Source organism: Canis lupus, chromosome 18 (genome assembly GCF_003254725.2).
Source record: "Canis lupus dingo isolate Sandy chromosome 18, ASM325472v2, whole genome shotgun sequence".
NCBI classification, from domain to species: Eukaryota; Metazoa; Chordata; class Mammalia; order Carnivora; family Canidae; genus Canis; species Canis lupus.
The window spans coordinates 49679297-49704526 of record NC_064260.1 but is presented as its reverse complement, the minus strand read 5'-3'; the positions used below and the strand labels follow the sequence as shown (position 1 = coordinate 49704526).

The 25230-nt window shown below is 43.7% G+C and overlaps 1 protein-coding gene across 11 annotated transcripts in view; it reads right to left on the bottom strand.

Annotated features, from left to right (window-relative positions):
* CHKA (choline kinase alpha) overlaps positions 1-25230 on the bottom strand; it is a 70521-nt gene that overhangs the window by 21209 nt on the left and 24082 nt on the right. For 7 of the 11 annotated variants that reach the window (XR_004806705.2, XM_035701574.1, XM_035701573.1 and 4 more), the window contains exons 2-3: positions 19976-20087; positions 7046-7099 (exon numbers count right to left, since the gene is read on the bottom strand). Coding sequence is in view for 10 of the 11 variants with exons in the window: in XM_035701574.1 (XP_035557467.1) it covers positions 7046-7099; positions 19976-20087 (166 nt within the window). In the remaining variant the exon portion in view is untranslated. Of the gene's footprint in view, positions 1-7045; positions 7100-8132; positions 8163-19975; positions 20088-25230 lie in introns of all 11 variants that reach the window. The other 4 variants (XM_035701575.1, XM_035701581.2, XM_035701580.2 and 1 more) reach the window with 2 other exon arrangements.

The window sequence follows — 25230 nt, the reverse complement described above, 5'->3', positions numbered from 1 at the left end:
TTATTGCTTGTACATATTTTAAAACTTCGATGAGTTCCACCTATAGCATCTTCCCAAAGGCCACCACAATGTTGTGGCCCCCCTTCCAGGGGCCTTCGGCCGCTGAACCAATCCTTAAGGACAACTGACATATCTGGGCCTGTTTTTGGGTCCAGAGAGCACCGGCATGGAGCCTTCACAGGTTCTATGCTCTGCTCTTATCCCCAGTCTTCTCCCTGCTGCCATTTTAACGTTTGTCTCTTGCCAAAACCTGACATTGCTCATATGCAGTCTTCAGTCCTAGGAACTCATGTGGGATCAAGAATCATCCTGCCTTCAAAAACCGTCTTTTGGTCTCAGTTCAAATTCACTCCCTGGTCCTTTTCCATTAAACAGCAAGTCAACCTCTAAGCCGCCACATTTGAGGAAGAAGGGCCAGCGTGGCTGGAAAGCGCTTTCAGATGATCCTTATTCATCTCTGGTTAAGAAATGCACCGAAGTGACTACAATTCTGCAGAAACACTGTGCAAAGTTAAGCAGCTCTTTATACTCGGGTTATAGAAACAGACAATAGGACCTTCTCTGGCAACGATAGCATGCTCAAGTTATGGAGACAATAGGACAATAGGACCTACTCAGGCAACGAAAGGATGCTAAAGTTATGGAGAAGAAAACAGAAAAGCTACTTTTCCAAAGGACATGGAACCACAGTAAAAAGTAATTTGATCACTTTCACATTTGGATAGAGCAAATATTTACTGGTGAGCCCCCACAGTTACAGTTTAGCCACTGTCTTGTATTACCCACAATTGCAGTCTGACCACCTTGTAACGCCTGATCTTTATTTACTCATTTGCAGTTTTGTATCTGTGACTGTTATAACTAAATTGTGTCCCCCCTAAATTCACACATGGAAGCCCTAACTCACAGTGTGATGATGTCTGGAGATGGGCCTTTGGGAAGTGGTTAGGTATAGATAAGGTCGCAAGTGCAGGGCTCTCATGCGGTATCTTTATACGAAGAACTCCAGAGAGCCTGCTGTCCCTCCCACCATCCCTCCACCATGTGAGGACACACGGAGAAGACAGCACCCGCAGGCCAGGAACCCAACTGTGCCAGCACCCTGATCCAGACCTCCAGCATCCAGCTCAGTGAGATATGTCTGTTGCTGGCACCCCTGAGGAGTCTGTTACGGCAGCCCCAGGAGACTAAGACAAGGACAATACAAACAGCATTGATCTGTAAGGTCCACAGAGCTTAGAGCAGGGTTTGAGAGGAGACAGATTTACCCTCTGACCTCCCTGGAGGGATGGTCACTGCTGGCCTCACATCCAGCACCAGAGATGCTCACCGGAGAGTGTGCGCACAGGTCTGCAAAGCCTCTCTCTCCACCTGGAACCTTCACAGAACGAGATGCCATGGCAAAGGCAGGCCGGGCACTGCAGGACCCTGGCACCAGGGTGTGGCACCAGGTGGCCTGGAGCTTTGTGCAGCCCTCTGCCATCTGTACCCTACCCCCGAATTCCACTAGGATTTCTTCTGTCTAGGCATCCAAGTTTTGTCAGAATTAAATTTGTTTTTCGGTTTTCTTCTGTGTGAAGTGACCAAGCCCAAGGGCATCAGGGTGGGCTCTGTATAAGACACATACATATGGGATCCCTGGGTGGCGCAGCAGTTTGGCGCCTGCCTTTGGCCCAGGGCGCGATCCTGGAGACCCCGGATCGAGTCCCACATCGGGCTCCCGGTGCATGGAGCCTGCTTCTCCCTCTGCCTGTGTCTCTGCCTTTCTCTCTCTCTCTCTCTGTGACTATCATAAATGAATAAAAATTAAAAAAAAAAAAAAGACACATACATGTGCCAGATCCCAAAGAGGTCTTTAAGGTGGGAGCTGCAAACTTTATACAGAGTTAAGGCCCCACGTGTTACATCACAGACATAGCAATTCGTGCATCATGCCCACTCAGTACAAAGGCCACTGGGAAGTGACCTCACAGGCTGTGCTGTCACTGGCACTTGGGCTGAACACACAGGGCCCAGAATCCTCCAGAGCCAAGTCAAACCGTTGCTGGGATAGTGGAGAGAGAGATGGATGGAAACCTAGGAACTTTGTCACTCTCTCTGGCATTGCTCTGAGTACTGCAGACAAGAAATCTCTTTGTTTACATGTAACACTACAGTTCAGTGTTTATACCCAGGAGGGAGAAAGGGCAGCTGTGCATGGAGGAAAGAATTTGGAGGAAGAAGTGAAGGAAAACAATTACAAGCAAGAAAAGTAGACAGGTTAAGGACAGCAGGGAATCTTAAAATGAGTGCATCAACTACTGGCAGCCTTTTGTCACCACTAGGTCTCCACACACCTTCCTGCACACTACTGGGAAGGTGAGCACCGTAGAGGTTGGGACCAACACAACCCAGTCCACTGGCCCTCCAACCACAGCTGGCCCTACCTTCTCAGGACAGAAGGTCCTACCCCCACTTGAAACTATTTACTTCTGCTTCAGAAATATTCATACACATTCAGCCCCAGAATATTTACTGGATGTCCACAATGGGCCTGGCACTGTGTAAGCCCCAGGCACTGTGTTCCCGCCTCAGGGAAACAAGAATAAGACATGGAAAAAAAAAAAAAAGACATGAATGCTGCCTGCAAGGACCACGTTCCAGAGCGAGAAGCAGACAGTAATATGCAAGCCCGGCACAGGTGGGGTAATTGCAGGGATGGGACAGCAGGGCAGGAGGTTGCTTCTAAGGAGATGGTGACATGGACACCTGAGGGGTGAGAAGCAAGCACATTCAGGGAACTGGGAGCCCCCACCTCCCAATGGAACAATCAGGGAAGAAGAGAACAAAATGAGCTTGGAAAAGTCAGAAGGTCCGGGCCAGCTATGAAGTCCTTAGTACCTCGATGGCATCTAGGGCTAAAAATGCATGGCTAACGAGGAGGAATCCACACAGAGTCTGAGCTCTCCTGGGGGTTGGCCCCACAGGAAGAAGCACATTTTACACAGCGAGCTGTCAAACACCCACCCCTAAAACTAACCTTACATGCTCACCACTCTGCAAGACTTTCTAGTACTTCCTTGTCTATTTCATTTTATTTTAATTTATTTAAAAAATATATTTTATTTGACAGAGAGAGAACACAAGCGGGGGTGGGGGTGGGGGGGCGGGGCAGAGGAAGAGGGAGAGAGGGAGAAGCAGGCTCCCCACTGAGCAGGAAGCCTGATGTGCTACTCGATACCAGGATTTTGGAACCATGACCTGAGCCTAAGGCAAATACTTAACCTACTGAGCCACCCAGGTGCTCCTAGTCTATTTCATTTTAAAAACATTTCATGTGCCATTTGGGGCTTACAACCCACCACATAAGCCCCTGATTCAGTTGGGGGCAAGAGAGACGGCAGTGGGGTTGAAAGTGAGTGGTGCTGTCCCGGATGCTCAGAGGTGAAACACGGAGAAAGGGCAAAGTGGCCCCTGGATTCAGCAATGTGGGGTCCTTGGTGACCAAAACAAGACTGGTGCTACCGGAGCAATGGGGCAGGGGACAGGCAGGCAAGGGAAGAGGGAGGCGGACAGCTGGGGGGCCAAGGTGTGCTTTATCCACACAATTGTATTTCTTTAAAAACATTAAAATCCAGTAATATCGAGATTATGAACTTTTGGAGAAGACTAAAGAAGCATTTCTGTGGTATTCTTGCCAAAAATGCATAACCTCATTCCAGTCACGAGAAAAGGTGAGACAAAGCTAACCTGAGGGAACATCTTATGAAACAACGATCAATGTGCCTAACAACCATTTGGACTGTGAGAGACAAGGAGGCAGATGGAAGAGACCAGGGAGGAACCACCAGCAAATGCAGTGTAGGGTCCTGGCTGTCTCCTGGAACAGGAGAAGAGAAAACATCAGTGGAAAAACCTGGGAAATTCAAAGAAGGCCTGGAGCTTAGCTGTCATTATTGTGACAGAGTTGGTGTCCTTAGCTGTTAGGTGTGAACATCAGGGGAGCTGCAGGGAGGAGGGGGGCTCTCTGTATTAGTTCTGCAAAATTCCTGAAATTTGAAATAAAAAGTTAAAAATAATTAAAATAAATGTATATTAAAAGATGGAAATCAAGCAATATGATAATATCAATTACTAATTCTGTGCATTGGGGTAAGGGTGTTCATTATGTTATTCTGTGCTGCCTCACATGCTCGACACTTTTTTTCCAAGAAAAAAAAGAGATCGAGAAGTAAGAAAGTAGAGAGTGTGTAAATACTCTCAAGAAATCCTACTACAGACAGGGAGCGGATGCAGGCGAGGCCACAAGGGACAGCCAGCAACGCACTGGTGGGAAGGAGGAGAGTCGGAGTCGGGAGCATGAGAGAAGAACCAGGCTATGGAAAGAGCAGGTGTACAAGCGCAGATGGCTCACGGGCTAGCAAGTTGGGAGATAAGCGCCGAGAACACAGCAACTGGGAGCAGAGAGGGACCTGGTCAGGAGGGCGAGCCCCCGGACAGGCCAGTAGTCCTCCCGACAGTGGGTTTCCCTCTAACAATGTCCAGCTGTTCAGGTGTGGGTCCAGAGAGGGCAAAGCGGCGAGGTCCAAAGACCAAGTCAGACACAGCAATCTTCACCAAACCAGGGCAGTGCTCAGGAGGAGGGTTTTCTCTTTTAAAAAAAAAAATTAAGATTTTATTTGAGAGAGAAAGTGAGAGAAAGAGAGAGCATGAGTAGGGGGTAAGAGAGAGGGAGAAGCAGATCCCTGCCAAGCAGGGAGCCCGACATGGGGCTTGGGATCATGACCCAAGCTGAAGGCAGCTGCCTAACCGACTGAGCCATTAAAGCATCCCTCAGGAGGGTTTTCAACAGAGGAAGAATGGTTTGGAAGCAGGAATGAGGAAAAAGCCAGAAGACACCACTCCCCAAGACATCACCCCCTACTACCCAGTCCAACAGCCAAGATACCCAGATGTGATGGGAAAACACCCTCCCGAAGGGCAGAAGGGGAGGGGGTCTCTGGTCATTGAGGCTATAGAGAAGTCAGCACAGGAAACGCTCAGAAAAGAGGGAACGATTGCAGACAAAGGCCAGCCATCCAAAGGGGCTCAAAGAACATCTTGGACTGAGGAGAGGAAGGGATAAGGAGTGTGCACACCAGCAGGCAAGGGGCAGAATGTTCCAGAGCTGTGCACAGGTGCTGGCTGCAGCCAGCATTCGGCAATTCTATCTGTGCCCCACTGGATAATGGGCACAATAGCTCTGGTGAGGCAGTAAGAGGCAGAGAGGTCCTCCCTGAGTCTAGACTCCCAAGAATAGGGGGCAGACACGAATCGCATCATGCTGAAAAGTTACAGCCAGAGAAAGTGCAGAGGAGAGCAGACAGTGCTCACGGTGAGGGCACAAAACAGAGGCACACACCTAGTCTAGAGAGTAGGAGGGCCCGTGGGGAAGGAACCCTTGAGTGAGGTCCTAATTAGAAGCAAAAGTGGGGGTGACAAATGGGTGAAGTCAGGAGCATTTCAAATGGAAGGAGCAGCATCTGCAAAGGCAGGAAGAAAACCACAGAGTTTAGGACAACATGGCTGGGGGCAGGAAAGGGAAGGACACTGAAGATGAGAAAGGAAAGGTCAGTAGGGTCAGGCCACGAGGACCTGCTGGGACAAAGCCCAGGCCAAACTGGGGCACAGTGAGCTCTGAAGACATCATGCAAGAGGCTGACCTGATCAGAGCAGAGCCCCCAGAGGAGAAGAGGCACAGCCTGGACTGGGGAGGTGGGTGGTATATCAAAGGAGATGAACACATAGACAAATGGTAGATTCACAGGAAAACAGGAGACTCACAGCCCAGACACAGGGTGAGGGTGAGAAGGATATCAGAGGGGCCTCCCAGCTTTGTCTGCAGAGAAAGGAGAAACTGAGGCTCCTGGGAGAGGGGTGGGGCAGACACGGTGTGTTCAGCCTTGGACCTGGCGAGATGGCCCAGGGGAGGCGGACAGCGGATGGCGCTGAGGGGCAGCGCAGAAAGAGGGCCTCTGGATGTCTTGGGGCACCTAAGACAACAGGTCAGGCCCAGAAAGGAACCAAGGGGGAAGGAAACACTTCAGAGAGGACGGGGTGGTGCCGGGTGCCATTGAAAAGCTGAGTCAACTAGAACTGAGAATGTACGGTGAGTGTGGCATCGCGGAGGCCCCCAGGACCCAGCCTCATCAACAACTAGGACACATGCAGGCCAATACACCAAGGACTTTGGATGGGGGAAACTCCATGTCCATCACTTCCTGCTGGGGGGTGTCTCAGTCAGTGTCACTCAGAACACACATTCTGGATCCATTAGACTGGGGCCTCCAGAGCAGGGCACACCCAGAACAATCCACCAAGACATCAGGGGGAAACATCAGTACTTTTATGCCTTTATGATCTCACCTCTTTTTAATTCCTATTTCTTGATGGTTTCAATAACTAGTCTACAGTGAATAAAACTAGTGCACTTATGTCTGTGTTGGGGGGGGTACTTCTATACAAACCTGCAGATATGGGGCCAGTGTGCTCAAAGGTGGCTTGCCCGATGGCATGTGGACATCACTACTCTAGAATCTCCACTTCTGAGCCTTGAAAAGGGCCCAAGTCAACGCATCAGTGCTCTCGACCTCAAGTTCTTCTGAACATAAGCATTTCGGAGGGGGTCATTTTAATCTGACTGGGGTACCAAGCATAGGAAAAGGCAATCCTGCTCACCTGGGACAGTGCTTGCTTCAGTGTCCCAAGGGACTGGAAGAGGGGGTCAGAGGCACAGTTGCACGAGCCAGGTTGCCTCTACATCCTGTCATGCACAAGCATCTCCCCAAACTGCCCTCTCTCGCCCCAAATGCTGTTTAGGTTGCCATAAGGAAAAACCACAAGGGTCTGCTGCCTACACTCAGTTGGAACAGAAAATACCCAGGGCACACTCATTCTTCCTAGCGTGGCTCCCTACACGGCATGCCCCATCCTCTGGGAGACAGATCAGCCCCTCTGGGGGCAGCCAAAAGGCACTGCTAACACCGCTTACACCTCAGACAGATGCAGAACGGACTGAATTACTTACTTGAAATTCATTTTCTTTCTGAGCTTGTTCGGATCCCTCTTTATTACAGGACCTCTACGAATGAGAAAAAGCAAACACTTCTGGTAAGATGGGGAACACCAAACAGACACTAACTTTGCAACCACCAGAACAGTCAGGGTTTACAAAACATCACAGATCTTTAATGAGCACTTCTCAACCCATGGAAGCCACCAACAGCGGCAGGCTAAAATGCACCACTAGTGTCCAGCACTAGTATCAACACCCAAGGAATCACTTCATTTATTTACAAGAAAAGGAACGTCCTATTGACCCCAAACAGCCGTGTACTTTTTCACAATTTCATTGCCCGAGGAAAGTCAATAGGGGGCGCTCTCCCAATCAGGTCTTCCCGAAACAAATGGTCAAGTGGTCTCCCCAATTTAGCTAGGTGGTGCCTTCAAGTCCACACTATCCTGAGGAAGCTTCCTTCCTACAAGAACTAGGAGTGTACACACACCCGGGGCAAGTCATCGTGGTCAGCACAGAACGGGGACAGAGAAAAAAGCGCTGTGCAGGCAGGAGACTTGGCACAGAACCCATGCGACAAGCCTGCCAACTTGCCACTTTCACATAGCCCTGCTCACTCAGCCCGTCACTGGCTCAATCTGAATTCTACCACCAAAAAGAGGGTCGTGAGAATTTAATCAAGTCCCTAAACTTACTTCACATTTTAATATATTAAGGGATATTTTTATATCACTTTCCTCAATGAAATTGCAAATTATTGGAAACCAGGGATCTAGCAATAACAAATATATCATTAACTGCCTTGTGCAACTCTCTGGCTACACTCTTTCTTCATGGCACAGATCATATCTTTTAAAAGCAACCCTCCACCCCAAGTGCTTTAGAAATTTGCCTACTATCTTTAATAAGGGGACGGAGAAAAGCAAGTCAGAAACTTAAGCATCATGCCAAAATTTTACACTCCAATATTGCCTCTAGAAATGTTATTTGCTATAATTAAACTAAGTCGGCTTAAGCCAGACCCAGAAGGAAACCCATAAAGGGAGCTTCTTCAAAATGTTAAGGTAAATTATTCTTGAACATCCCATGAAAAACATACCTTTCCATTCCACAGCTTTATCAAAAATACCTGTACCAAGGGTGGAAAGTATGGACAGGAAAAAAAAAATGCCACGTTAAGCAACACCAGCTACTCTAGTGCCATTCAAAGACCCCAGTGCTTTGGAGCAGCGCTCCCATTCATCCTGCACGGACACATTCCACGGACGTTTTCATGCGTGCTCTGCACAAACAGTGCATGTGCTAGCTTCCTCAACATAAAGGTAAATATCCATGTTCATGAAGCAGATTGCTCTTCTACAAATTCAATAACATCTTTAACATCCCATGAAGTTCATTTTGTACAAAGTATGGAAAGTACAACTGGGGCAATATATACTTTCATTTGTGTAATCTTGTAATCTGCGTTTCTCTGATGAAAAGGTGTTACAGGTTAAATCCCGTTACAATAAAAGCTACCAAAATGAAAACACTCCAGAAACACTTGGTTTGCTGATGGCTCGGTGTGCAATGTGGCAAACTCTAGGGTAGAGTACTTGGGTACCACCAAAGCTTTGCTCCTTAACTCCAAACCACTCCCCATGGCTGCACCACTGCGACCTCAGAGTCAGACTTGAGCTGTCCCCTTTCTGCCCAATGGCCTACCAGCTCCTCACAAATAGGGACTCCATCTTTCACTAATTGTTAGTCTTCCTCCAAAGCACCAAGGAATCCTGCTGCTCACTACACTTTTCGCCTGCATGAATAAAGGAGCCGGCTGTGCTGTGAAGCTCAAGGCACAACCTCCGTGACAGAGCCAGCCGGCTTCGGGCAAACTCACATCCATGGTCCAAGCAGTGGGGGAAACTGGCTATGATACTTATACGGATGCTGAATGGGGCCCAAATGTCCCAAAATGTTAAATCCTGTGCTTGTTCTCCCTAAGGAAAGTTAAGAACAAAAAAAGTTCTACAATACGATATATTGTATACTGATACTTTGTCAGAAAAGACAAATATGAAATTTGGGTATCTTATTGAAATTTGTCGTAACGGGATTTGACCTGAACAAAATTCTAAAGGACTATGGTTATTCCTATGCTGTTATTATTCGAACTGTATCTTCTTAGGGAGATACAGTTAATGGGTTATTTAGCCAACAGAAGTCCCTTTCCCTTGTCCAATGGTGCTCTCAAAAGCAAGTCATTTCATCCAAAGTTACAAATTGCTTTAGTTCCCAAGGCCATTCCTTTTTAATTCTTGCACCGGTGGAAATAAATTTTGTTATGGATTTCCCCACCCCTGCCCACTCCATTCCACCCCCAAATGAATGCATTACTTATACCATAAGAGCACCATCATGAAGGCAAGATGGACTTCTGCCACATTCAACCCTCTGTTCTGTTTCCTCAGTACAGAATGTTCAGGTTCCCTCAATCCTGTAAACAAAAAGAGTAAGACCAGGAAATCTCAAACCAATTTAGATATTCACAAAAAGTGAGAGAAGCGACCTCCTCCTGATAAGCCAAGGGGAGATAGACTCACTGCCAAAAAAGAAGTCAGAGAACTTTTTTGTGCAGGAAGATAGAAAGTAAAATGTATCTTGGAATCTGTGGGATTTTACTTCAGAGGCATAAATTTATTTGAAGCAGATATTAAAATATATTGTATAAATATTTAACATGACTCCATATTTTTTGCCAACTTTTAATAAAAACTAGCTATCATATATAAAATAAAACTAAAGTTTTCACATTAGGAATTTGAACACTGGTTAATATCAAATAATTACTAAGATCTTTTGATGTAAACATTATTATGGTCATTTAAAAAAATCATCTTAGGTATGCCTGGGTGGCTCAGCAGTTGAGCATCTGCCTTCAGCTCACGGCATGATCCCAAGATTCTGGGATCAAGTCCCACATCGGGCTCCCTGCATGGAGCCTGTTTCTCCTTCGCCTGTGTCTCTGCCTCTCTTTCTCTCTGTGTCTCTCATGAATAAATGAAATCTTAAAAAAAAATCATCTTATATAGATATAGATGGAAACATTCACGGAAGTGCTAATGTGATGTCTGGAATATGGTTCAGAATAACCCCAGAGAATGACCAAGGGCGAGGGTGAAGGACTGGTCAAAGGGAAAGACAGATATTGGGGTACTTGGGGCTCATTACACTCTTCTGCTCCACTTTTGTATGTATCTGAGATTCCCTGTAATAAAAAGTCTTTTTAAAATAAACACAGAGTGTGCCTGTGTGACTCATTTGGTTAAGCGTCTGCCTTCAGCTCAGGTCATGATGCTGGAGTCAAGTCCCATATCAGGCTCCTTGCTCAGCAGGGAGTCAGCTTCTCCTTCTGCCTTTCCCTCCAGCTTGTGCTTGTTCTCTCTCTCTCTCTCTCAAAAATAAATTAATTAAATCTTAAAAATAAATAAGTAAATAAATACAGAAATTTCAAGACCTAAGACGTCAGAATGCATTAAATATGCTTAAGACTCTAACATCCCTGAATTGGGCTCTCTAAATGAATTGTAGGACATAAAGACATTACAAAAACAAAAAACAAACAAAAGACATCCAACGATTATTAAAGATACACTGCCACTGTTCCTCCCACCTTCCTTGTTCTTTTCTTCCTATCTTGGGCTTGGTGTTCAAGAGAATCTGAAAACATTCCTCATAATCCACAAATTCATTAGACGGTGTTATAGGAAATAAAAGTGGCTTAGCAGTAGTAACAGGCATATGGTTTATATTTCATTTTAGAGTTATACAAGATTTTGAAAGCTGAAACAGATTTTTGACGGGCTAAGAACTTTTAAATTTAAAACCCAAATTTGTAAAAACTTGATTTCTATTGGGAAATAAGGGATGAGAATAGAGGACTTCCACTTTTTTTTTTACTTTACATACTTGCATTGCTATAAAAGTGTTTAAAAGTATTTTACTTTTATAATAAATGTATTTGATACAAGGTTTCAAATGTTACTTCTGACAAAATTGCATGTAAAGTCTTGTACTTTAAAGACTCTGAAGAAAAAGCAACCTTCTTATTCTAGTTTATTAGCTATTAAAATGTTTTATTTCATGCTTTGAAAAAAAAACTGAAAATCAATAAATAGTAAGACAGTTAACAGGGGCTAGGATGAGGAAATATCCCTTGACTGAATTTTGTCTTATATATATAATTTTAGGATTCAAAAATGTTCTATTTAAAGTTACCCAATATTCCACAATTTAACAGGTTTATTTCTTTAAATCTAAGCTATTGGGCAGAATAAACTCTTATCTGCTCAGTTCTTAATAACAGATTCCTACAATGAGGAGGGAGCTAGTTTTACAACTGAACCACTTTAATAAAGACACATTTATGTGATGAAACAAAGTATACCTCATTTTTCCTGAAGTCTGTGTATGCATGGCTGTGCATGTAAATAAAAGTGGCATAAAGAAAGTGGCATGAAATGGCATCCAGCTGTTTAAATGTCATTTGTAATACTGAAAAACAGGTCTTCAAAGTGTCTTTAGAAGCCCACCACTGCATGAGCTAGCTGCTGGTGGGACTGGTGGGACAGGTGGGGTGTTTAATCAGCTACAAATAATAACATGTCATCAACAGTAATAATACATTAGAAATGCTGCTAAAGAAATCAAATCACCATCAATTACAGATACTGTTAATAGGTCACCATGTTAAATGTAAGGGTGACCACAGAAATAAAAAGATTTAAAAAAGAGTATGTGTTAGAAACATGGAAGACATCTCTTCCCACTAGCCTTTCCTTCTCCAGCAAAAACAGAAGCACAAAAAGCTACACAGAGTACTCAGCTGGCTCGCTCTATCTATCTATCTATCTATCTATCTATCTATCTATCTATCTATCTATTTTAAGTAGACTCCATGCACAACGTGGGGCTTGAACTCAGACTCTGAGATCAAGGGTTGCGAACTCTACTGACTGGGCCAGTCAGGAGCCCCTCACCTGGCTCTTTTAAAGGTTCTGTACAAAGGAGGAAGTTGGTTGTGGCCCATAAATGAGAGATTAAGAAACAACAATCCAAATGTTAGCTAGATTCAACTTCTAGGATATCCAACAACCTGGTCTAGGAAAATCTGGGATTATCCTCTTGAGTTGAGTCCTGAGCAACTCTCAGACTGTCAGTATTTACCCCTAAAACACAAGGAGTTGAGCTATTCTGAACATTCAGTCACTGTGATGCTCACCTGATCCTGGAGTGGCATGAGTTCTTTATTGTGCAGCCTGTGGCTCTGAAAATTCCTAAGATCCACCCTAATAAATGACCACAGGAGTCAACATGAGGGTAGCATCTGCCACCTCTCCCTTCCTGTTCCCGGTAAGGCTTGTACCATCCCTCAGGTGAGCTGGGGCAGGAACAGTGTGAGAACTCTGGCTCCAGAGAATGCACAGTAGTCATGTGGCTCCTTCTATAATTTCCTATAGTATATTTTCTTCTCAATGTCACCATGGAGCCTAACTTCCCTTCTCCCTGATTTGTAGGAAAACATTCTATATTTATTGTTTTTATGGTCTCTTACAGCATTTTCTGAAAAATTATTTTACAGAACACATTAAAATGTGAGATCACAGGAGTGCTAGGTGGCTCAGTTGGTTAACCACTAGTCTTCAGCTCAGGTCATGATCCCAGGGTCCTGGGATCAAGCCCTACATCAGGCTCCTCTCCCTCTGCTTCTGCTGTTCCCCTGCTTGTGCGCTGTTAAATAAATAAATAAAATATTTTAAAAATGTGAGATCACAATGTAATGATTTAAAGTATAGGGGGGCACCCAGATGGCTCAGTTGGTGAAGCAATCTCGAGGACGTGAGCTCAAGCTCCACACTGGGCATACTTTAAAATAAAAAGATTACTTTAAAATAAATAGATTACTTTAAAATAAAAATCTTAAAATAAATATATAGCTTACATATGATTCTCTAATGAGCAGATATGACTTACAAGAACTTAGACAATTTTTAACATCTTATGGTGTTCTCTAGAGCATTTTCAATTACCTACCTCGAGGAACATTCTAAAACAATTTGATCCTCTGAACTTTGCAAAATGGGATGACTTGATGAACATCAATAGGAGACTAGAACTTCTAAAGGCTCTAGGAAGGTATAAACCAGAAGACAGACAGGAGAGCAGAGACCCAGGAAAGGCAGGCTCCTTATAGGGCCTTCTCAAAATTTATATCTGATCCAGGGTAACCTGCTGCCCCAAGACCCCCAAGGCTTCAACAAGTACATTAGACATAAGCACCCTGAAGGCTAATCTGAAAGCAACATGTTTCCAGGAAGAGTGGCTTGGCTTCTCTAGCCTGTGTGTGCCTCCACAATGGACCAGCACTGCTCATCCTCATAAAGGTACAAGGTAGGAGGAGGATACCAACCGATAAGGACAAAGAAGAGAGTTTGTTCTAAGTCTGACCAAAATATCCATACAACATGGTGTTTCCTTAAAGCTAAAAGTAGTACGAAGGAAGAGGAAGCTAAATACATCAAATGAATTTTCAAATTGAGGCCCTTAAATTTCTAAAATTACCAAATCATTTTCTACTGAGGAAACAGAAGAAAGGGATTAGATTTGCCTTGGGCCAAAACAAACAAACAAACAAAAAAAACAACAAAGAAAACCCCAAAACTAAAAATATATTTGCTACGTAACATTCTGAAATCTTAATCGCTGTGCCCTTGTGAACACAGCACAAACTGTAGCTGGTGCTACTTAACAAAAGCATTACAATTTTCTTTTTAAAAAGCATTTCTTGAAACTGAGAACTAAAAGAAAGAAATTAAAGCTGTAGAGAATGCTCCCACTTCAGAGGACTCATACTATACCGTGAATCGTGTCTGTCACCTGGAAACCAGACTGCCCCAGGCACGATCGCATGGACAGCCTGCGGCAGAGAACACATGCACAGACAGCTAAAGTGGTACATTACCCCCAAGTGCCCTTCACGCCACCCGACACAAACACATTCCTTCCCCGGACGGCTGGGCTGCAGTCACACCATCGTTCCAGGGACCAGAAATCTGTATTGGCTTCATGCTATAAATCCCCAACATTTAAGACCAGCAAGACAAAGACACGTGGCATATGTCAAAATTAGACACAGGGGTCTGCAATTTATTTAGTTCTCAAAAGAAGGCATCAAAGCAGGTATGGAAGGGCTGTAGATAGTGATTTGGCAACTCTCTCTCGAATATTAAACTGAAGAAATACTAGGTCAGACCAAATGGGAACATACAATACTAGAACAATGTGTTACTTCTGGGAGGGAAGTTTGATTACCTTCAGGAACAGATAAAATTACACCACACTCAAAGTCCGAGGGGATTTTGTCAAAGCAGAATAAACAAAACAACTTCAACTCATGATGATTCTAAGACAATGAGAAATAATACACCAAGTTCACAGTATTCAGTGGCCAGGGACACGTGCTCTCCCAGTGACTTGGGACAGAGCAGGGCTGTTTGTGACGGAGCAGGAGTCAGATAGACTCTGCAGGTGTGACCCTCATTCCAGGGACAATGTTTGGAAGCAGTCAATTCCTTAGTTGCTGGTAGTTTATTATGAACTATATCTATGGGCTGTTCCCATATTGTTTGTTTCCCATATTTTACGGTGGTTTAATTTCTATTTAAATCAGGATTAAGTGAAAACAGAGAAGATGACATTTTGCTTTCTGGATTTAAAACAGACCATGTCCCAGACTGCACTCTTTGAGTCACTAATTCATATCTGCATTGTGCCTTGATGCCTTTAATTTTATTATGGTTAGTACTCAAACAAGCACTAATATTAGCCTTCTATGCTCAAAGAACACACAAAAACATTTTTCCCAGACAACACTCGAGAGATCTTTGATGTGGATTATAGACATTCATGCCCGTGAGACCATTCAAAATGGTGAGGCCATATCTCTCCATTCATGCACAGAAGGAACTGGCTCAACACAGAGTCACTGTTCTGACGAGGAAGGGACGAAGCAATCCTCTGAGACTTCCGCCAAGTGGCACAGGTTACATTGAATGAACAATACGTACTGACATTTGTGTCTTCCACAATTCATGATAAATAAGCAAACGGGTTATTTGTAATCAGCCAAACTTGCTGCTTTGAAAAGGCTGCTACTGGACGTTGCGGAGCTCATGTTCCTTCCCAGTATCAGAAAGGAAAAAAACCAAGTTACATTGACAGCTTGCGTTATTGTTTCAAGCTCTCTTCTAGCAATCACATCTCTTTCCACATGGCAAAGGCTGAACTAATATATTTCCCAACTTCTATTAAACGATCCTCCTGTGCTTAGGGGTGATTCTACAGTGGAATTGTGTCCATTGTGTGAGCAACTACAGAAATTAACCCTCCTTATTAAAATTAAAGCTAGGCCATGTGAAACAGACCCCGAATTGTACTGGCAGGTAGTGCTTTAGGATCAGACTGATGTTTTAATGTTTACAGTGTATATGTTAAAGAAAAGGGTTAGGAGAGAATGAAGTTTGGGGACAGACTGTCGGCTTCCTGCCACTTAGCCCACAGTGAACAGCACTGAAGATCAGTGGCTCCCTGCCATGGTCTCAGACATCTCACAACACCAAAGTGAAGAGAAATGAAAAAGCTGAGCAACATCTGATCATCTTAAACCAAGTCACTTGTAAAGGACTATAAAATGTATATCAAAGAACTATTTCTACTTAATATTTGATCCTTAGATCAAATCTAAGGAAAAAATCAAAGGATCAAATCTAAAAAAAAAAAAAAAAAAAAAACACCAAAAAACTCCAAAGTGTCAAACATGGAGAAAGGGAAGGAAGGGACATACTCAATTCAACTGGTCTAGCATGTCATTTAGCAAAATGGAAGACCGTCTGAGAAAATACACAAGTCTATCATTACCTGTAGCTGTCAGTTGAAATTTTTTAAGAAAGGAACTTACTTTAACCCACCTTCAAGCATGCTACAACTGCAGCTATACGGATTTTTGGGATCCCAGCCTTTCTGTATGGTGCATATACATGCATGTGTGTGCTTTCCCCACAGAGAGGGTACAGACAGGGAAAGCATAACACCTGAGTTATGTTTCTGTCTTTAATCCATTCATTTATGAAAATAACAGGGCTTATTATTCAAGCGGACTCTAGATTTGCTGAGCCACATCTCTTAATAAATGCAAATCCTAAAAAGTCACTACCAATTCTGGCAACTTTTTTGTTTTGATGGGAACAGAAGCCTCATGGCAGACACCAATTGTCTGTCCCTCCACTGTAGGCCAGACTCATTTCAAAGAGCTGGTCAGCAATAGGAGTGAACTTACACCCTAGCAACAAAAATGATAGATGCTTTAAATCTGAGTTGGAAATATTTGAAAAGGCACTGGAGTCTGCAGTGAGATCCCTGGCATAGCTCTGTGACTGCTCAGCTTTTCTGGCACCTGCTGGTGGTTGCCACCTGGCTTGTGCCTCTCGGGCTCACAGTGTCTGCCTCTGCCACCTTCTCTCTCCCGCAGCCATTTCTCAGAGCCCCCCTCCCGCCCCCGTCTGCTTCCCTCCTCGTGTGGTCAAGATATCTAAATGACCAACAGTTTGCAATGGCCATTAATGTCTAAAATTCCAACTGGCAACCAGGGCCCTTGCCAAACCCTAAAGAACTTTTCTGCCAAAAACCTTTCCATTTACCCTGGAGGCTGTAGGTTTCATAATTTTTCTGTTAGAACTGCACAAAAAAATCGTCCTTGAACTAAGGACTTGATCTACCAAGTATTTATACTGACAACAGATACCCTTCCCTAAGCAAAGGAACAGCTTTTTTTCTAGCAAAAAACGAAACTGCTCTCTGGTAAGTCAACGGTGAGCCTGTAGACCCCCAATGACTGTCCAGTTAGCAAGCTGCTCATCTCCCGGCACAGGTTCCACCCTGCATGGTGGAGGCAGCTACAGGAATGGCAACTGACATCTGCCTAACAAAAATATAATAAGAAGCTAGCTATAGAGTGTTCCCCCCCATAAATCACAACTATATGGAAAACATACTCCAGTCTGTTAATTTGGCAAGAATTAATTCCACTTTAAGTGGCTTTAATTATTGTTCATTTTGAGCTACCTAAAAATAGGGACATAGAAACGCTAAAATAAATTCTACTTTCAGACATTTATATTGCATTTGAGTACTTATAAGGCAGTAATTCTACACCACTAAAATTTCAAGAACAAAATACTAACTACTGATAATGAATCTTTAACAGGGGAAGAGTTAACTGCTCAGGCCCAGGCTATACTGTTGACGGCTTCACTGAGCTACCCATCCAGTAACACAGCACACTCTAGAGCTGTGCTGTCCAATGCAGCAGGCACAGTGCATGTGACCATTTCAATTTAATTAAAGTTAATTAAAATTTAAAATTTCAATCTTCAGCTGCCCTCGCCATATTTCAAATGTTTGATAGCCACCTATGGCTGGTGCCCAGTGTCCCAAACAGCAGATCCAGAACATTCCTTTCACCTCCATCATCAAACTGCTGCTCTACACAGAGCAGAGCCTGGTGCCCAGCTTAGCCTGGCAGCTGGAGGGGCGCATAGTGCATGTTCAAAACGCCACTATTGGGCAGCCCCGGTGGTTCAGCGGTTTAGTGCCGCCTTCAGCCCAGGGTGGGATCCTGGAGACCCGGGATCGAGTCCCATGTCAGGCTCCCTGCATGGAGCCTGCTTCTCCCTCTGCCTGTGTTTCTGCCTCTCTCTCTATGTCTCTCATGAATAAATAAATAAAATCTTAAAAAAAAATAACGCCCCTATTTAAAGTTATAAATAGCAAACAAAAGCCACATAAATCAGATTTTTTCAATAAATCAGATTTAAACAATAGTCTTTATAATATGCAAATCCAGCAGCTGGCTATTAAAGTATTTTAAAAGTGCTGCCCATATGAAAGCACACAAATGGGACTAATTGTTAGAGGATGTAAAAGTCTTCAAAGAAAAAATGGCTAAAGACTGATTTCATTGAAAGCACCAAAAGGACATTAACTGGGTTTTTCAAAAATTGTGCTTTGAGCCATCAGGGAAATACAAATCAAAACCACAATGAGATACCACCTCACACCAGTGAGAATGGGGAAAATTAACAAGGCAGGAAACAACAAATGTTGGAGAGGATGCGGAGAAAAGGGAACCCTCTTACACTGTTGGTGGGAATGTGAACTGGTGCAGCCACTCTGGAAAACTGTGTGGAGGTTCCTCAAACAGTTAAAAATATACCTGCCCTACGACCCAGCAATTGCACTGTTGGGGATTTACCCCAAAGATACAAATGCAATGAAACGCCGGGACACCTGCACCCCGATGTTTCTAGCAGCAATGTCCACTATAGCCAAACTGTGGAAGGAGCCTCGGTGTCCAACGAAAGATGAATGGATAAAGAAGATGTGGTTTATGTATACACTGGAATATTACTCAGCTATTAGAAATGACAAATACCCACCATTTGCTTCAACGTGGATGGAACTGGAGGGTATTATGCTGAGTGAAGTAAGTCAGTCGGAGAAGGACAAACATTATATGTTCTCATTCATTTGGGGAATATAAATAATAGTGAAAGGGAAAATAAGGGAAGGGAGAAGAAATGTGTGGGAAATATCAGAAAGGGAGACAGAACGTAAAGACTGCTAACTCTGGGAAACGAACTAGGGGTGGTAGAAGGGGGAGGAGGGCAGGGGGTGGGAGTGAATGGGTGACGGGCACTGGGTGTTATTCTGTATGTTAGTAAATTGAACACCAATTAAAAAAAAAAATTGTGCTTTGAAAATGAAATTTGAGTAAATAAAAAACTCAACTGCATAGTTAACACAAGAACCCTGCCACTGTGTACCAACAATAAGGGGTCAGGGTCAGCTGTGTGTCCCTCATCAGAGTGGTTTCAGGTTTTCTTGGCAAGGGGCACATGACTTCAGACATACAAGCTGGCTTTCAACACTCAGATCCTGAGCACTGCACGCCCTGACAAGGACAAAGAAAACTATCCAGCAAAAAGGCTCAGTGTACCAGCTGTAACTATGATATATCTGAACATTATCATCGAATTATCATAGACATGGGCATAATAATCTGCTTTTCCGATTGAGCTGAGACTAGTCTCTTAAAACATTAAGTCAGAAAACTATTCTCCATTTCATGAAGATCAAAAAGGGCCCTTCCAAAGATTTAAATGGATATTAAAATTCTATCATAGAAATATATCAAACATTTGTATGTGTGGTCAGTAAAATGGTAAATTCATGGTATAAATAGAAAAAAAAATCCAGATATTTGGGTTCTCCTATAACTGGTTAAGACAATTCAATAAATAAAGCACTTTAATTGAAAATTAGATTCAATTAAATAATATAAAAATTGAGAAAGATCACGAGTCTAACAAATTCAAAGTTTTAAAGAAATCTCGAAGTGAGGGAGTTGATAAATTCAGCTCCACTGAGATCATACTTTGTCCACTGGGCTCTCCTTTGCAATATTTGCCCTGTAAAACCTTTATGATCATGTTAATACCCTTTCCACATTAGAATTTTACAACCTAGGTCGGAGCTAAAAATTTCAATGTGTGGAAAATCCAAGCATCATAACCACTACTGAAGATTTAAGCAACATCGTACTTTGGATGTAAAGCTGAAAATATTTGTACTAGCTTATTAATAAATTATAAGAAAAACAGGAATTCAGAACATAACAGGATATAAGCAAAAAACTCGGTTGTGCAGCCCAATTAAAATAAAAACAATATATAAAAATAACTTTAATAACACCACTAAAGTATTTAAAATCTCTTCCCAGGTGATTCAGGAGAGAGGATGATAACTGTTCACAGGGCCCTCCCATCCCCACACAGCCCACAAACTCACCATCTTTAAAATCGCCCCATAGAGCCGTAGGAGCACTTTCCGAGGCTCGTCACCAACGGTGGCCACAGTGTCAGGTAAGGAGCACTGGAACAGCATGTTACTGAGGCCACCTCTGTTGGAAGATGAGAGTAAGTGTCAGTGTTTTGAAAGTGAGCTAAACTGCTCTTCTTAGACAACTATGGATGAGAAGTCAGGATCCTGTGGGAACTGTTCCTGTAGAAGTTTTGACAGACTCTCAGGATACGTGCAACATACACAATAAGCTCCACAGTGTTTAGATCAATTCCAGAGTCACATTAAAAACAAGCAAATTCCAGAGCAGTCTGGGTGGCTCAGCGGTTTAGCGCCTGCCTTCAGCCCAGGTTGTGATCCTGGAGACCCAGGATCGGGTCCCACATCAGGCTCCCTGCATGGAGCCTGCTTCTCCCTCTGCCTATGTCTCTGCTTCTCTTTCTGTGTCTCTCATGAATAAATAAAATATTTTTTAAAAAACAAGCAAATTCCCTATCTGTTCTTCTTAATGTTGGAGGTGAGCTCTGTTTAAATTGCATGTGTGCACCTGAGCATGGCATGTGCCTCCAGAGAAGGAGCAGGATGGAAGAGAACCCAGCGCACACTGGAGTGGGGGGCATCCCAGAAGCATTCCTTCAGGACCATGTTCTTCTAGTTCTAAAATTTCCACTATATTCTCATAATGACCAGGTTAAAATCTTTTTTTTTTAAAGATTTTATTTATTTATTTATGAGAGACACAGAGAGGCAGGCAGAGACACAGGCAGAGGGAGAAGCAGGCTCCATGCAGGGAGCCCAATGTGGGACTCGATCCTGGGTCTCTAGGATCACGCCCTGGACCGAAGGCAGACGCCCAACTGCTGAGCCACCCAGGCGTCCCACCAGGTAAAAATCTTGAAGCAATACTTAATCCACCTCCCCCCAGAACCTTCCACTTGAAGTATATATAGTTCCATGTTATGGAAAATGTCTCAACCAATTTTGACTAATAGCCTTTGCAACATTAAGTTTGGGACAAATAAAAAAAAAAAAAAAAAAAAAAAAAAAAAAACTTTGGGACGAATCACCTGCCCAGGTTGGACATGATTAGGTATACAGGAAAGATAGTTAATGGAGGAACCAGAGCTAAATGAAGGAATAAACATCTGTACAATCTGGAGTTCCAGACAAGAAGCATTTCATCTGCAGCAGATTTCAGAGGCCTAAATCCTAATATTATCCAGCCAATAAATCTTAAGGAACTATTCCCTAAGCAAAGCACTATGCTGGAAGCTAGGATAATAAAAAACTAAACTATGTTCTGGCCCTTGCCCTCAAGAAACAGCCTCTCTAATGAAGACAAACCAGGCATAAAACTGTCAGAATTCAAAATCACAGAATTCAAAATCACAGTGTGTCTGAGGTGACACACTTGAGCCAACTGAGTCCACCCCTGCCTGTCAAAGGCTTCAGCATCATATGGCAGTAGATGAACAACTCTGGGAGAGAAAGCCACCAGGAGATCGAACTACAGCTTTCTAGAAGGACACCCCCCAGTCACAGGAGGCACCAGCTTTCCCCCTGCTTTATCCATAAAGTCTGTCCAGTCAAGCTATGTTCTCCAAAGTGAGAGTAAAATACACACCTAATTTATACCATCAGGTGCAGAATTACACAGGCATTAGGAGTAACACTGGCAAGCACTGCCAAGAGCTACAGAATACAGACCAAAAGATTGTGTGGGGAGAAAAGAGAACAGGGAGAATTTTTACATGAAGGCTTGTTAATGTTGGTATATTAACATTAGCTAACAATTTTGAAAAGTTTGCTTCTGTGGCAGACCCTCTCCTTCCTTTCCATATTTTACTCAAGCAGCAACACGGCTAGCTGCCTTCATGGCTAGGTGTGCCCATGTGCCCAAGGGCTGACTATATATATATATATATATATATATATATATAAAAAGGAAGTGTTTCTGTGACTTCTGGAAGTCAACTTAAGACATTCTCATGGGCTTTGTCCCTTTCTTCCAGTTCTCTATCTTGCTGTCTGAAACAAGGAGATGATCGTTTGTCAATTGCTAAGCTCTTGTCTCTGAGCTCCAAATCTATACTTCAGTTCTCTGTTGTAATGCGGAGCTGGGGGCTCCACTAGTTACAAATCTCCTTTGCCAGTTGCTCCCGGTTAGGTTCTGCCAGTAGGGGCATTGGAAGGAGGCTGGAAGGCGGGAGGAAGGAGATATGCTTGCTTGTTGTTCTTGTCTGAGTGCTGTAGTAGCAACAGAGCAATCCCCACTTCTTTCACCAACCTCAGAACCAGCCTCATGGCACCTTTGCAGAGATACCAGCTCAGAGGTCTGGGTCCCAGCTCCAGGGGGATGCTCCTCAGGTTCTCAGATGCCAGCAACAGCCAGTAGTGCTCTCTCCACAGGGGGTGGGGGCCCCAGCTCCAGGGTTTGATAACCACAACCTCTTCCCTCTGACCCCCCAGCCCAGAGAAGGGGCTGCTTCCTGGAATTCTGTATGCCAGTGGGTCCCATTTTTGCTTTTTTGGTTCTCTAATACCTGTTCACCCAATTCCCTATATTAAATTCTCTATGTTGAAAATGTCTAGTGTTGTTTCCCCCTTCTTGCCAGGGTCTTGACTGGCACATATGGCCAGAGCTTTAGTAGCTTCTTAGATCATGAGCCCAGCCTAGGAAGGCAGAACAGTTAGCTGAAAGGAGCCTGTTTCTCCAATGAGTCCATGGAGCTGCCATACCTGCCCAGCCTGTCTTCTAGACCTCTTAACACAAGACAGAAATAAATTTGTGTTATTCAAGCCACTATTACTCTAGAGTTTCTGTTACAAGCAGCTAGACCTAGTTCTAACTGATACAGCTTATCACAATCCACTTACTCCTGTTCTCCCAATCTGCAAACTTCTCTTTACCGTGCTCTGCTACCTAAAACTACCTATAGTTTAAGACCAAGTCTAACCTTTTCAAGAAGCTTTCACCTTCTTCCCTGCTAGTTCCTTGAAGGCAGGGGTAATGTCTCACTACAATTCTCAAGACTTAGTGACCCCAAATGGTAGGTGCTCAGTAAAGCTTTTCTGAAGATGACAACAATCAGCAGCACCATTGTCCCACTGAGTCTTCTCTAAACTCACTCCTATTATTTTGTCTTACTAGGTCTAGTGGGTTAGGCTTGGCTCCCTAATTAATTAGACTGTAAGCCCCCTAAGAGAAGGTCCTGGGGGAAGGCATTATGCTACGAGAAAGACCACTGGCTTGAGAGCCAGCAATCCAAACCCCAGTATTGCCACTTACTAGCTGTGTGATCTTGGGCATATCGCTGAACCTCTCTGAGCCTCAAATTCACCCCTCTGTAAAAGAGTTGCACTTTCCTTTTGTTCTTTTGTCATTTTATTTTTTTTAGCGGGGGGGGGGGGCAGAGGGATTTTTTTTTTGAGGGGGGGGGAGAGAGAGAGAGAGAGAGAGAGAGAGAGAGAGAGAGAGAGAGAGAGAATTCCAAGCAGGCTCCATGCCCAATGTGGAGCCCGATGTGGGCTCAATCTCAGGACCCTGAAATCATGACTTAAGCCAAATTCAAGAGTCAGATGCTTAATTGACTGTGCCCCCCATGCTTCCCTCTTTAGTCTGGGGCTGTAGTGTTCAACAGGTTAGCTCAGTTCACCCTCTCCACAATCCTGCAGGGTGGATGCTGATACTGCCTCTCATTTATAAGACAAGGACACGAGACAGTGCAGGATAGCACCATGCCATGCTAAGCACATGGTAGGTGCTATGGGAGCAGCATGATCACAAGAGCGTTACATCAGGACTAGTCTATACAAATGTACATAAAACAGAGGTCTTTATTTCCTGTGGCTGCTGTAACATATGACCACACATTCCATGGCTTAAAACAATAAAAATTTATCTTACAGTTTTGGAGTTCAGACGCCAGGAAATAGGTCTTATGTGGCTAAAATCAAGATGTCAGCAGGGCTGTATACCACAGTCCAGGAAACACATACAAAATGACAAAAAGTTGATTCTGATTGAGCTAATGAATGTCAAAGGACAGTGCTTACTGGGGGGCAAGAGGAACTGGTGTTTAACTGGGACAGTTTCAGACCAGGAAAATGAAAGTGTTCCTGAGATGGATCGTAGTGATGGTTGCACAACAGTGTGAACATCCTTAATCCACTGTATACACTTAAAAATGGTAAAAATAGTAAATTCCATCCTGTGTACATTTTACCACAATGTTTTAAAAAAAGGAATGAAGTACTGACACATGCTACATTATGCTCAGTGAAAGAAACCAGTCACATATTCTACTATTCCATTCATGTGAAATGTCCAGATCAAGGCAATCTACAGACAGAGACATCAGTGAGTGCCTAGGGCTGGGGGCCAGGGTCTCCTTCCAAGATGAGAAAAATGTTCTAAATTTTGTGAGATGACGGTTGCCCATACCTGTGACTATACTAAAAGCCACCAGATACACACACTTTAAATAGGTGAATTGTATAAAATATGTGAACCATATCTCAATAAAGTACTTTTTAAAAAGAAAAATTATTTTTTCCTACTGTAATGATTTTTTCTTAACCAATTAAAAACTTGAATGTGCTTCTGCAGAAACTATGTTCCCCAGATGTAAATAAAACTCATATTTTAAGAATTTTTTCAGGAGTAACTGAGTGGTTCAGTCAGTTGGGCATCTATCTGCCTTTGGCTCAGAACATCCTGGGAACGAGCCCCATGTCAGGCTCCCTGCTAAGTGGGGAGTCTACTTCTCCCTCTCCCGCTGCCCCATCTCCCTGCTTGTTCTCTCTCTCAAATAAATAAAATCTTAAAAAAAAAAATACTTAAAAGCAATCATGAGTACCTGAGAATCTTTGCAAGAACAAAGACCTCTTTTTCCAAAAGGTAAATCAGTTGTCTACCCCAGTGAAGGAAGAGCAGAAACATCAGGGAACCCAAGGCTCTCGTTTTCTCCCAAGTGAGCTTCAAAGCACAGGGGAAGCACAGGGACAGTGTGGAGGGAGGAAGATGCGAGCAGCCTTGACCTTTCTTCTCAACTCAGGGCAACGCCTCTAGTGCACGACTTATCAGAAGTGCCCTGCCACTGGCTCTTGGGTACCAGGCGACAGGATAGGCATCCCATCAGTTAAAAGCCCTCGTTTTCCTTCCTGTCACACACTCTTGAGAGTTCGGTCAACAGTGGGAGCAAACAGATGAGCTACTGTTCTAAATTGTGTAACTTCATTCA